Source organism: Mustela nigripes, chromosome 15 (assembly GCF_022355385.1).
Source record: "Mustela nigripes isolate SB6536 chromosome 15, MUSNIG.SB6536, whole genome shotgun sequence".
NCBI classification, from domain to species: Eukaryota; Metazoa; Chordata; class Mammalia; order Carnivora; family Mustelidae; genus Mustela; species Mustela nigripes.
In genome coordinates this window covers 81,597,953-81,612,855 of record NC_081571.1, presented here as the reverse complement: position 1 = coordinate 81,612,855, position 14,903 = coordinate 81,597,953, and the positions used below count along the sequence as shown (strand labels likewise).

Here is a 14,903-nt window from a genome sequence, read left to right as displayed (position 1 = left end):
AACATTGTTTCTATTCAGGGGCACCTGGGTGGGTCCTTCAGCGAAGCAGCGGGCTCTCGGTTTCAGGTCAGGAGCTCAGGGGTGTGGGATCGTCCCCCAGTTAGGCCCGGCCCTCCGCGGCCCGCAAGGAGTCTCTTTCAGATTGTTTCCCTCCCTCTGCTCATCCCCCTGCTAACACTCGCAATAAATAAATAAATCTTTAAACAAGAATTGTTTTTATTCAGGCAAAAAACACTTTCTCAACATTTCCTTACTGACTGTCTTATTTAGAGCAACACAGGCTCATTAAATAAATTCAACATTCCTTTGGGCCTGATTCATGCTTGCATTCTCCTCTAATAAGGAGTAATCACTACTCTGGGATTTAAGGGATTGACTGAAGGGATCAGCCAACAAGAAACCCCACTGGCTAAGTTATTGCCATATTCTGTATAATAATCTACTAATATCAGAACTGGAAACTACAAATGAAAAAGAAAGTATTCTTAGCTATTTTGCATGATACATTGTCCATAAAACATGTCCTCCCATTTATAGAGAAGCCATGCCCAGGTGTTGGAAACATAACTTCTGGCCAAAATCCTCGTATTTTAAAGCTTTGAAAACTCTACTTTTCAAAAAAAATAAGTGTGTGTGTGTGTGTGTGTGTGTGTGTGTGTTCAGCTTAATCAATATGCCCTCTCTTCTCACATTCACTTGTTAATGTAGGCCTAAAACCAATAATTAATATATAATTTCTACTGAAATATCTGTTCTTTGTAAAATAGTTTTCATTACCCGGGATTAGATGCGAAGCTAAGAAGACTGAATAACTAGGCTCTTCAGGATGATGCTCTCGAGGTGGCAAAGAGAGGGACACAGCAAGCACGCAGAGGGCTGGCCTCAGGGCCCGGCAGACGTGCATCCATGTTCCCTGCTTGGCCGGCTGAGCCTTCCCCAGAGGGTTGCCGTGGGAGTCGGAGATCAGCCAGAAAACGCATCTGGGCCATAGTGGGGGCTCAAGCGCTTATAACCATTATTGATTATTAGCAGAAAACTACATGAATTCTATTTCTGGCCAGCACATTTGAGCTTTTGATCTGTGCAGTCACTATGTAAGTGTAGGCTTTCCCTAGGTTAGTCATCACTATAAGAATTCAATCCGTTCCTGTCTGAAGTGACCCGAAGTATATTTTGGGATCCATTCTTTCTTCTTTTGATGTCCTGTAACATTTCCTTTTAATCATTCTGCTATTCTGTAATAAAGATAAACCTGCTTTCTCTAATTTTATTTATACTTAGTAAAAAGATTTGCTGAAAAACTCCACGATGGGGAAAAAAATGATGTCAAATAAAATTTATTAAGTTACTTATTTCTACATTTAATAGAATAAATAATGCTGTGTCCTAAGAGAAATACAAACAAATACCACCATGGGCAGTTTGGAAAATGTATAGTAATAATCCACATTTACGTCTAGCTTCAAAGCACCTGCAGAACCGGAGAGAGACCACGTATCATCCTGAATTCAGAACCTCGTGCTAGGTCCTTCTGTGACTTACTTAAATTATCTGGGCTTGCTTTCCTTAACACCAAAATGGTGACTTTTTTTTTTTTTAAGTTATACAGTTTGGAGGGAAAACGTCATTAAAGGTACAGCTAAAATTGCTTTACCCTGCCTCATTTTAAAAAAATTTCCTCAAAATCAGCTTTTCAAAAACTGTTACCCAAAGACTTTTTTTTTTTACTTTTATCTTATATTTATGTATATATATGTATGTATGTATTTTTTAATAGGATCTACAGCCAACGGGAGGCTTGAACTCATCACCTTGAGATCGAGTTCCACACTGTACTAACTGAGCCTGCCGGGCACCCTACCCAAGAAGACTTCCAGGCATACTGTATTTTGGAACTAGAACCCAATATTATTGCAAGTACATTAAAATAGCAGCTCATTATTTAATTACTGGCTCTCTATAGCACCTGAGTACCCCACTAGCTAGTGTTCTACTATGCAAAGAAACTAAATTTTCTCATTGAAATTTTTCTTAAACTTTGAGTTGGATATTTAATGTATGTACAATTTTGGAATCTAAACATGAGGTGACTTAACAAAATATTTTTGTTTGCATAGCTCAACTGATTGGGTGGGTAAGCAGATCAATACTGAAACCTATTTTTTTTTTTTTTTTAAGTAGGCTCCAAGCCTGGTGTGGAGCCCAATGAGGGGCTTGAACTCATGACCTTGAGAGCAACAGTTGGACGCTTAACTCACAGAGCCACCCAGGTACCCCGGATAAATACTGAAACGTAATAGTCGTCAGAACATTAATTATGATGAAAACAGCAGGGGTCATACCAGACCGGCCTTGGAGCTAAAATGGCAACATTTTCCTCTTGAAGGCTTCCCCACCCTTCTCCCAAGGTGTCTGGTAGGATCGGTCCTCCTTCCATTTGCATCGGAAAGACCACACCCCAAGGCCTATGCATTTCTTAGTGCCTGCAATGGGGGCCTGGAACTTCATACATATGCAAATTGTGTTTGTTGAATGAATGCACCATAGACTGCCCTGATGCAAATGAGCCAGAAAAGCACGTCCTTCCAGTACTGCTAATAAGACTCTCTGTCCCAGAGCAGAGACTGTAGCCCTCCATTTTCCCGTCTGTAAAATGGGCTACTCTACATGAAGGGTGATGATTGATCTGTGCATCGTTTCCAGGATAGCAATTCCACAACTAAGAATTTTATGTTTTTTTCTTTTTTTTTTTGAGGTTGAGGTTGCCAAAATCTATGACCTCATTTCATAAAATTGGAGACGTCAAGGTATCTGGCTTTTTCAGTGTTCAAACACTTAGCTCAAGCCTCATTGAATTACTGTTCATCCCCACTTTCCGGTAAATCTCACTTTTTAGGAAAGAGTTTGTAAGCAGGGAGACGCCTCAAATCCTTGCCAGTCCTGCCAAAATCAGCTTGGGGTGAAGCCTGGTTTGACGATAGGTCATATATCACAAGTTTATCTTCTGCAACAGAAGCTTTAAGTTTGAACAAATGTAGTCTCTCTATTCTTACAGAAGGTTGTTGATATGCAATTTTACTAAACTCTGAGCTCCAAGCATTTCATTATACAGAGCTGCATTTTATGTGTGCAGTGGGAAATTTAGGAAAATTATTGAATGTTAAATCATTAGTTTCCATGACTTTATCCTTTGTGTCTTTGGTCAAGATGTGTAGCACGTAGGGCTTTGCACCCCACTGGTTAGGTGTGGAAGTATTCCAGCATTTATTCAGATAGTATTTATGTAATCTCAAAATATGCTCAATTTACTTAAAATTGTATATTAAGGGCAGTTTTAAGCATATTCCACAGTGAACAATGTAATAAGCCCTCACCTGCCGTCAACAAACCTCAAGAATTATCAGCTCATGGCCAATTCCGCTTTACTAACCTTGCTGCTCCCTTCAACACTGAACTCAGCTGAAGTAATTCTCAGGCGCGCATTGAAATATTGGCAAGTATTTTAACACAGTTCTCTAAGATAGGAGGACTTAGAAAACACATCCACAGTACCTTTGACTCCATAATTTCTATCAACAATAATTCCTTCACTTCATCAAATATCTAGATTTTTACCTTACATTGGTTCACTCGTAGATTTTGTACTTCAACAATCAAGGATCTACACAAAGTCCCTAATTTAACTGACTTCTCCATCTCTTAGAGTCTTTGAATCTATAGGCTACCCACCTTCTTGTACGTTTTTGCCCTTGCGTTTGCAGAGATAGGTCATTTGTCCTGAGTGGTTTCCCATGCGCTGGGATTTGCAGAGAGCATCCTCATGGTTTCTTGCATCGTGTTCCTCTGTCCTCAGTCCCTATTACGTAGTACTTAGCTCAAGAAACTTCACTATATCCAGGTTTTCTCTCTTCCTTCCCTCCCTCTGCACCCTACTTTCTTCCTTGGCAAGAACACTCACAAGCATCCTGTGAATGTCCCTGTTAGCCGCATTAGCAGTCACGGATACTCCCGCCTGGACTCTGTCCTTATCAAGAGCGGCAGGATGGAGCAGCCCTAAGTCTGCCCTCCATTCTTCAGTTGTTTGTTGAGGGACCACCCCAAGCGACCCTTGTGGTGGCTTAGGGAAGACGGGCAACTGCACACACTGAGCCCTGCTGTCTAAGCGTGTGACTTGTGGGAGCCCTCTGCACAGGCCCTCACTAGGCTGTCTACTTCGTTTTGACCAAGTCAGTCTGTCTTCACTGCCGTCATGCCTCTAACATGCTATTCTTAAACTCTAGAGGAGTTACTGGTTTTGCGCGCTCAGGCCACATCCAGCTTCCCTCTCAAGTCCCCTCGTTATCCACCGTGATGTTTCATTCACTCTTCTCGCTTTTCCAAATACACCATCGCATCTGGAGCGAGACATATGTTCACCCCTCTCTCCCATTTCCGGGGGCCTCAGATCGCGCTCTCCTTTGTGGCAGCATTGGCGCTGCGGTGTGGAAGGGATGCCCCGTCCCGTTCACTCTCTTTCCGCTTCCTGAGCACTACAAACTCGGAACTCGCCACCTGCTTGATGCCTGAGGCTCGGCTGGAGAGCTTCTCCCTGGATGCTTTAGGAGATATTTTTACAGAGCTAGAGACAAACTCTACGTGGTGAAGGAAACAGGGTTCATACAATGCAGGTACTACGTAGCAGAGAGTGAGCTGGTAATAATGTAAGTATTTAAATAATGAGGGTGGTAGAGTCACAGCCTTCCATATTGGACTTTGGGACTCCAATGCCTTAGGATGACCACCCCCCCCACTGAACCATTCAACTATATATAGTTTAGTAAAACTATATATATATTTATGTAGTTATATATTATATATTTTATTCTAAATATGGTCTTTATTATAGTATGTAAAATAAAGAAGTATTTTTTATTTCTCTATTTATTAAATTATTATAATATGTAAAATAGAGAAACAAATCATTAAAAGTCAATGAAAGCAGGATCAGCATTTCTCTTCGCTGACACGAATCCTCCTCTAAAGACCCACAGAGTCCCATCTGATCTTTTTAGAGCTGCCTGCGGACACGGAGGGTGGAGAAGCTGAGGTTTTGAAGTTCTTCTTCATATCTCTTTCCACTGTCCCTGTTCTAAACATTTTGTCAGGCTTCCTATGCAAGAACAGTTGAAATACATATGTTTATTCTTGAGCAAGGAAATCACTAGGAGATTCACTATGAAGACGTTTTCTTATGAACTCATTCTCGAGCTTTCAATTGAAACTGTATTTGTTAAGCTTCTATTGTATACAAAATGCTATACCAGACACAGCTCAATACTGCAGGAGTTACCATTCCAGCAAAGAGCTGACAGATGGGTCAAAAGCTCAAAACAGAATAAAATAAATACTTATGAAGGCACGGATATTCTCCTGGGTTTGACCCAGAATACCGGATTGATTTGTTAAACATTTTGCTGAAAGTTTGCAGTGGAATATAAAATGAAGATGTTCACATCCTATGAGCAAGTCAAGAATCTAAGATGCCACATTCATACCAAACCTCTGTGTAAGTTCACATGCAAATCTAGAAATTTGCTAAACCCACTGTAAGCTCAGATTGGGACTCATCACAGAGAAAATAATTTCATTCTTCTAAATGGCTCCTAGTTACCATTGTATACAACAGCCAAACCAACCTAAGAAAAAGGTACAGGTTTTTTTTTTTTTTTTTACAATCTCTCTCTTTTTTTTTTTTTTTTTTTTTTTATCATTTAAACCTAAGAATTGATCTTGAGATTTTACTCAGAAGCATCTAAAACTACCTTTTGGTATTTAGTAGAGACTCATTCTTTAGATCTGAAAACATTCCTTGTTCTGTGCAATTCTCAGCATGGGAGAGTATATATTATTATGTATATAATTACATATACTATATATTATATATAATACATATTATATATAACTATATACATTATGTATGTGTATTACATACTATGTCATGTATAGTATATATTATTTGTGACAGTATATAAATATATATTCTAAAATACATAATTCAAATATTTAGCCAAAAGAAAGAAGGAAGGCTATAGGTAATTATAATAATTAATAAGGAAATAACAGACAGGTTTTGTCCATCCCAATCATCAGCTCAGGCTGGACATATCAGGGAGTGGGGTATGGAGCAGGTGTGGGAGCCTGGCTTTGGAGAGGCTGAGACAGGCCCCCACCGCACCGGCGGTTTCTACACGTCGCTTGCCAGGAGATGGACAAACCATGGAGTCTCATTAGGGACAGGAGAGCCTGTATGTTTCTATGCAACCATGTCAGAGATCAATACTGCTGGCCAGACGACCTTCAAGTTCTCGTGGGAGAGCTGCATCTCGGTCAAGGCTGGCAGACCCACGTCTCTTGGTACCATTTCACCAGCCGGGCCTCTAACCACCCTCTGCCTCTGTTCCCCACCAGTTTCCTTAGAGTAGGTGATGAATAAATAAAGCCACAGTCCTCCTGCTCCCACACGCCCACGGATACAGAAATCTGAAAGGAGCAGAACTCTGTGGTCCTCCTCGTCTGATTTCATAGCAGACTTTTCAAAAGTTTTGTAAAGAACATGATTCATGATGACTCACCCTGGATTAGGTGAGTCAACATGATTTAGGATTTACTCACAAGATGCTGCACCACTTTTAAGTAAAAAAAAAAAAAAAAAAGCTGAATTTTAGAAGGTTTTCAAGTGCCCTCATTTATAACAGCAGCAGTGGTTCGCCACTATTTCTCACACGTGGATGGGAGCTAAATGACCCCAGACCCCTTAGGACAGACATCTTGTTGAATCCCACAGTGCTGCAGCCTCTCAGGATCCCAGCTTTATAGACTAGGAAGCCCAGGATCGTTAGGGATGTTTGTTCTGGACCGAGACAGCCCTGCTCGTGAAAGTCACAGGACTGAGGTCTCCAACTCGCATCTGCTGACATTCACCACCACACTGTCTCCCTTAAAAAACCAAAGCCGAACAAGTGATATTATAAAGAGTGCTCCCTAACCAGGGCACAGTTGGGGCTGTTCCTATGCTGTAACACAGCCTGGTTTTTCTCTCCCCCCACCCCACCTCTGCACAGGCTCGCCTCTCCTTCTCTGCCGGCTGGGGCAAGTTCTATTTCTACTCTGTTCTTCAACACTTAATTTTTAGATATACTTACTTCGATTAAATGATTCATACATTACTATGGAGATCCTTAAAAAAAGAACTAGCATTTTTCAGAGTGCCCTAAACTGTAAATGGATTAAAAATAATCAGTGCCTCTTGAGTCTATTTTTACAAGTTTCCGATAATCACATGTAGGGATGTCACATAGAAACGATCCCACAGATAACGGTCTTTAGCATAATGCAGTGTTTCCATTCTGATTTTTGGCCAATGTTCTGAGGACCTTTGCCCTGATTGCACACAGTGATGCCTTCTGTCTCTCTGACCTCGTTGAAACAAGTGCTTCTTCTTTTTTTTTTTTAATGATTATGCCCATTGTTTACAAATGTCATAATAAGGATGAATATATCCAGGAACCAGGGATAAATATTTTAAAACAGGATAGCAAAATACTTAATTTAATTCTGCATTTGCAAGTAATTATGCAAATAATCTTTATTGAATTAAATAGTTGATTTATTAGTTGAAAAAAAACATTTACATTTATAATAAAGTTTCAAAAAAAAAAAAACCACACTCACTTGTTCAAATTCATTCTTTTGAAATTCCTCAAAACCGAAGATGTCCAGTATTCCAATATCCAAAGTCTGTGGGCTGAAAGGAAGCAAAAAATCCGTGAGTAAGTGTACTTCGACCTGCAAAAATTATGCTACGACCTTCCTAAGGAAATTCTTGCAAATACAGGAGAAAGAAGAACACAGTACTTGGCTGTCAACTTGCAAGCAAGCAACGGGAGTACCTCGTGATACTCTCGCTTTCCGCGTAAACGATCTCTCCTGCCCTGGGCTGCCGTCTTGGGAGGTCTGGCCAGACGAGGACCCTCAGGGCAAGGGAGGAAGGGTGGTGGAAGACCAGCCTAGATTCTGCAGGGAATGGGGGCAGCACGCACGGGAGAGGGCATTAGGGGGCTTCTTACAAAGAAAGCCCCAGATGATTCTGGAATGCCAGTCCCCTGAAAGGCACACACCCAGCCCTCTCACATGGCGGCTCTAGAGCCCCAGCGGGATCTGACCGCTGTCCTGATTTCTGCAGGTGGGGGCGAGGGCCCGCTGTCCCTGCGGACTGCTTCCGCACTGCCAGCCTGGGTGACACGGACACTTCCACGGTTTGATCCCCACTCGTTTGGTCCGAGCTGCGCAACTGACAACAAATTCTCTCTTTTTGTACCTGTATTGGGCATTCCCTCTCAGTGCAAAACTATAATAAACTGTAATATTTTAGGGCATGTACTATGTCACTTAAATAACTAGTTTCATTTTTTTTTTTAAAGGTAACTATTCTATGATATCCTGTCTCTAAGATTACTGCTTGTAGACGGTACACATACGGGCCTCCTTAGCAGCAAGGAGAGCATCTTAGAAGTCCTTCTTATCAAGGCAAGGAACACAAAGCAGCGGAGGCATCGAAGTAATTGATTTAATTTTCTAGACAAAAAAATAGTGAGTTTTGTCCCTCCCCCCGTGTGCCCACATGAACCCGACACAGATCCCAGAATAAAATGTTGGCACAAGAAACTATTAAAATGTACAAGAAAACAAATATGGTCATTTTCTCCTGCTTTCAGGTCTGAGAAAAATCAAAAGAAAATGTCGCAAAGTCTGATGATACAACACCAATTCTTTGCAGGACTAAGTTGTATAAATAAAACTAAATACTATTAGAGGTCAGTATTATTTAAAATGTGTTTTCACATTCATTTTCATAGATTTTTTTCTCCAATCTATTGGCGCACGTGTGCCTCCTTCCTCCGTGGTGACCTCACAAGGTGCCCAAGGTAGTGCCGTCACTCAGTGGTGAGGGGGCTGAGGTGTTGTGTGTGTGTGTGTGTGTGTGTGTGTGTGTGCATGCGCGTGCACATGTTTTCCACATAGTGAGCTGCACTGTTTCCCTTGTAGGGGCTCGGTGACAAAGCCTGTCAGGTTTTGGAGCTGCACAGTCTCCAGGGTAGGAATCCCAGAGTAGGAATCCTGCTTCACACAATGCTTAGGTGGACAACTTTGGGCAAGTAACTTGCATTTCCTGTGCTGCAGTTTCGTGGTCTATAAAGCGAGACAGCAAGTGATATTTGTCCCCTTGGCTGGCTGCTGCATTAGAAGAGATGCACACACAGGGCTAGGACAACTGCTGGTAGACAGTTGCTTCTCTTTCTCCTAAGGATTTTTACTTAATTACTTATTTCAAAGAAGGGGGGTGGTGGGGGAGAGAATCTCCAGCGCACTCGCCACTGAACACTTAGACCGACGGGGGGCTTGAGCCCACAACCCTGAGATCCAGAGCTGAGCCGAAAAGAAGAGTCAGACACTCGAACAAGAGAGCCCCCCAGGTGCCCCTTCAAGTTGCTTGGGCAGATTATAAATGCTGACCTGATTACAGTTACTAAAGAAATAAAATTTTAAAAACGAGGATGAGAAAGATATTCCTATGCCCTTTCGTTGGGAGTTTGAACCAGAAGCGTCTGGGCGTGCCTGGCTGGCTCAGTCAGTAACGCATGTGACTCTTCCTCTCGGGTCATGAGTTCGAGCCCCATGCTGGGGGTGGGGTAGAGTTTAACTAACTAACTAAATAAATAATAAAATTGGAGTCTTCTTAAAAAATAATTTGGTTATGCAACATAAAGCTTTGAAAAGTTCCTATCATTTGAACGAGTATTTCCATATCCAGGAATCTATACTAAACGATGATGAGAAATGCCATTAAAGACTCACGAAGAAGGATCTTCATCCTTATCTTAATTCTAATAACAACAACAGGAAGAAACAGCCGATGCCCGCACCAAAAACATGGTTAATTAAATCGCATGCATCCTGTAGTGGGTTAGTTTAGTTAATAGAATGCAACACATAAGTTCTATATAAAGAATAACCCCAATTATATATTCAGAAGACTTCAAAAGGAGTATAGTCAGTCCAGAAAAGGAAATAGAAATGCTTTTGCTTACGTCTTTTTACTGGTCTGCTTTTTCTAAGGTTTCCGTATTTTTATTACCGGCAAGTATTTAACTGATGTTGATAAAACAACTATGAAGGCATGAAAAATATTCTTGAGCAACCAAAGCCAAAAAACAAAGCTGGAAACAACATTTATGCCATTGGTATACTTACGGTTACAAAGTATAATTGCACCCACGTTAAAAAATAAATTCATGGCACAGAAAAATTATAGCACATGATGGCAGGAGAGGTCTTGAATGAATGTTAGATCTAGAGGTGATTTCTTAATTTTAAAATGTTCTATCCTGGGTATTACTCTTTACCATTAACATTTATTTAAAAATATATATACAAGGGAACACCTTCTGGGCATTTTCTGAGTTGGTGGGAAAGGGACAGCCGTGACCTCAGGCCAAAGAGAGGACGGCAAGGAGGGCAGAGAAGGGCCCTGGTTTCCCAGCAGCCGGCGGAGCAGCCGGGACCATGGGGCTGGGGGGGGCAGGGCTGTGGCAGGAGAGCCACCTGGTGATGGGGCATATGGATGCTTCCTGTCAACTTCTACCAGAACCTCCCACTCTGACCTTGACTCCTTGCCTGATCCTGCCCTGGCCTGGGCAACACTGGCCCCATATGTTCAGCACATCACGTGGCAGGAAGTTAGGAAAAGGCCAAGAGCAAAGGGGGACACGATGTCACACTACCCGGTCCTTCCCCTTCTCATGAGGATGGTGACTCTCCGAGCCACCAGCAGACAAAGGACGCTGGGTCGCCCAGACCTGTTTGGGCGAGCAGCACCTGTCAAGATTCTGGTTCAGACTGGAGCACGTTGATGATTAACGGGCAATTCAGGAGAGCATAAATGGTGGAGGGGTCACTCTTTTTTAGTGATTTTTTTCCCCCATATTTCCCAGATGCTGGATTCCAAACTACACATGGTTACAAAATAAAAACATTATTAAAGAAGAAGAGGGAAAGAAAGGAAAAAAGCAATGTCGGGGAAAAACAAATGCATTGTAAGGATTAATTTCGCAACTATCAGCAGATAGTTTTTTTTTTTTTTTTAATAATTTTTTTTCAACAATCTTTCATCATCTAGGATTGAATAAAGCCTGTGTCTGTTATTAGAACATCCGGGTTGTCACGGACGGTCACACGGACTCGTAGCCAACAGAATGCCCACTCTGTGTGTCTCTCAGCATTGCTGTGATCTCTCAGTGAGACCTTGACTGGCATTACCAGGCATTTAACCCAACATCCAATTTCTAGCAAGGAGCAGCAGGCAGAGGTCATCGGATCCACTGGGAATCAATCCCACAGGCAAAATTAACATATTAATGAGATGGTCTGTTCATATTCTGCCTTAGAATTCCACTGAGGGCTTTCCTGATGGTTCACAAAACTGGCTCACTTGCATTTACTTATTAGTAAAATGCAACACATTATATCAGACAAAACATTAAACGCCATGGCATTGTCTGATTTTGTCTTTGCCCTCGGTGTGCATTAGATGGGAAGGGAGGAGGGTCCCCGGAGAGAGAATGTCCAGCTGGAAGCACGGATGTGCTGATTTTATGGGGGCAGAGAAGTCCGTGGGGATGTGCATGTCCGCTTTTGTCCTCCGTCATCCGTACGCAAGGAGATGAACTAGGGAGCTGCTTAAATAGTCAGTCAGTTTAGGAAAGAGTCGAATCCTGCCGGGCACCCCAGGCTTAGACTGAGCCCGACGTGAATCGGCCTCTTCGGCTGATGGTTGACCTGCCCGAGCCCAGATGGGGCAGGACTGGAAGCAGAGCGCACTAGAGCAATCCCACTGTCCAGACACCCTGCCCTCGGGCTGAGAGGCGCTGTCTCGGAGGGAGCTGGTGCGAAGTCCCCGGAGATGTTAGCCCTGGGATGGCCTCCACCAAGTGCAGCACCAGCATGCTGAAGAATTTACTGTACGTAATCGGCAAGGTGCTACACGGTAAGGGCTGAGTCCGCCAGCACGCTGGCTAATCTGAATCTTGCAGGGTTCTCTCGAGTCTGAGAAGATGCAGAGTGGGCACTCCAGGATGCATGGTTTCCAGAGTTTATCCCTTTTGGTCTTTGACCAAAGAAAAGTACTCGAGGCTTATCATTTCTTGCAGACATGTCAGAAATCAGGGAAAGAGTGTGCGGTTGCTGACAAGCTGAACTAGGTAGCATCCCCCACCCATCACCCATCCAGGGACGTTATCGAAGCAACTGTCGACCTCCTCTCGTCTAGTGAGGCCGCGCACACCACACACTGTGTCTCCGAAATGCAGCCTTCTTGGCGCTCCTTCCCACTGGAAACAGAAGCTGGGAAGTAAAAAGCTGAGGCCCTTGAGGTGAAAATTGCAGTTAATTAGACTGGATACACTGCAAAGTCTTGGGGTGAGGGGAAAGCTCGGGGCTGCCGTCTTTTGGAGAACTGTGTGCCGAGCACCATTAGAACATCTGAAATGTCTCATTTCATGCAGCCTTAACAACACCCTATGAGGTACGTGCAGTGATCTGCTCCATTTTATGGAGGGGAACACTGAGCCAGGACAGTGAAGGTTTAAGTCTCTCAAAGGCGCAGAACAGCATTAGATGGGCCCAGAACTGGAAGGCAGGCTAACATCAGCCCCGTGCCAGCAAGCCCCGTGGATCACCACCTAAACCTCCAGTGAGTGGCTGGTCCTCTAAGCAAGTCTAATTCCAGCCTGCATGCGCCAGGAAAGGAAACCTCCCCTGGTGTGATAAGAGTAGAAATAACACAACCCTCCTTCTCTGCAACAGCTACCACTTAGAGCTGAAAAGCATCAACACTTGCTACTGTTAATGAACACAGGTTCTTCTTTATAAGCTGCACTTGTCACTGTGACACACATGATTTGTTACCAGGAGCATCATTCGAAACACAAATCAACCCCCCTATAATTTACTTAAGACCATAAGTAATATTCAGCTCATAGGAACTTTCATATTCCTAGTCTGAAACAACCCTCGTATCAGAACAGCAGCAGACAATTTACGCAAATTATGGCTTCGCTGTTCCACGGAGTCAACGGTTCTTAAAAGGTTAGGAAAGAGGGAAATTCGGATAGAGAGCCATCATCATGAAAGGAGCCAGACAGAAACGATGTGTACTGACTGTGGAGAAACTAGGACCTCAGACGCGGCTGGGCGTAGCCTACGTTTGAAACCCAGAATGTGGTTTGGCTTCACCTATCACAGCTAAACACAAGCCCACTGAACTACCCACAATTCCCTCTGTGGGGGCCTAGCGGGGGGATGAAGGCATGTGTCCACTTAAAGACTGGCACAAGATTGTTCGTGGCTGCTTTATTCATAGAGTCAAAAACTAGAGACACCCCAAGTGCCCACCAACCGTAGAACATGTAAGTCACGAGTGCTCTGTCCACACATATGTTTACAGAGAAATACGCCTCAGGGATAGAAGGAGGAGGTACCACCACGTACTCAACATTGTGCATGTCCTTCTGCTACCTGACACTGAGCAGAAAATAAAACACAACAAAACAGAAGGAGGGCATGATGGACACCTGCCAGAGTGCAGCAGAGACCCACGCACCCGTCCATGTGCAGGTCGCATGGACACGTCGCATGAGTCGCATCTGCCGAGCTGTATCTAGAATATGGACACATTGGCTGCATTCTACTTCAAAAGGACAGGAAAGAAATGTGTACACGAGGATCGTGACTATGTGTGGGGATAGAGAGATTACCTGGTGAATGTCTGTCAGACGATAGTGTTCAAATGTATGTTTTCTGCGGTCCTGCCAGGGCTAACGCGAAAGTAGAACAGTGCCCCTTCTCCTGGTAGACTTTGCCTGCTCCAAGGAGGCTCAGGTCCCATTTATGAATATAGACATCGGTGGGAAGATAATTACAAAGGCTTGGGTGGCCCACAGGTTAAGGAAGAGATGGAAATACATACTCTTTAAGCTGTTGAATTAGTCGTATTTATCCCATTGTTGTTTCCATTTATATTTGAGATTAATATTTCCCTTCCTTACCTGTTGACTCTCTGGGCAATGACCTACTGCCCTTTGAAAGCTGAGCTGCATTTCTTAGGGATGCTTTCAGACCAGTGACTTTAGCCCTTCCAACAAAAATGCCGATTATCTAAACAACTGAGTCAGAGACAATCTTGGGAAATCTCACTGTTGATGCACGTTGGCATAAGGAGGGCTGATGTATTTCTTTCGGTGCGCGAATTCAACAAGGGATGCACACTGTGCTCAAAAGCTTTCTGAAGAAGTAAAATGAAACAACTAAAGATGAAGTTAACACAGCTGTACATTCCTTGGGTTTATGCTCTCAAAGTCAGTGAACAAGTATCATCATCTAGGTCACACAATAATGAGAAGTGTTAAAGCCATTTGACTCTAAACTGGGCTCCTGTATCATTGGATTTGGACCATCTTTTGTAAATTGGCAAGTAGCAAAATAAAATCCCCCTTGAGGATGCAGAAATTCTGTAGCTGATTTGTCTTTTCAAGGAAATGTTTCCTCCGGTCTTGCAACAAGAAGATGAATACCTCTCCTTCCCTTTCAGTCCGTGTCCATTAATTGGAGATTGTGACCCAGTGGGTTTGGGAGATGCACACCATGCCCATCAGACAGAGGACAGTCTTGGGAGAAGAGTGAGCTCTGAAGGTGTGTTTGCAGCATTCATGTTGGCTTTTGACAAACCTGAGGTTCACAGGGGTGATACTGAGTCTGATACACGCCCAAGATCAGTCAGAGAGTGCTCAGGATGAAACACAGGGAAACCC

At 43.2% G+C, this 14,903-nt stretch overlaps 1 protein-coding gene across 5 annotated transcripts in view; it reads right to left on the bottom strand.

Moving 5' to 3' along the window:
• Window positions 1-14,903, bottom strand: part of MYO16 (myosin XVI) — a 576,627-nt gene that overhangs the window by 171,888 nt on the left and 389,836 nt on the right. For all 5 annotated transcript variants that reach the window (XR_009400078.1, XM_059378159.1, XM_059378158.1 and 2 more), the window contains exon 21: window positions 7,711-7,783. Coding sequence is in view for 4 of the 5 variants with exons in the window: in XM_059378159.1 (XP_059234142.1) it covers window positions 7,711-7,783 (73 nt within the window). In the remaining variant the exon portion in view is untranslated. The remainder of the gene's footprint in view (window positions 1-7,710; window positions 7,784-14,903) is intronic.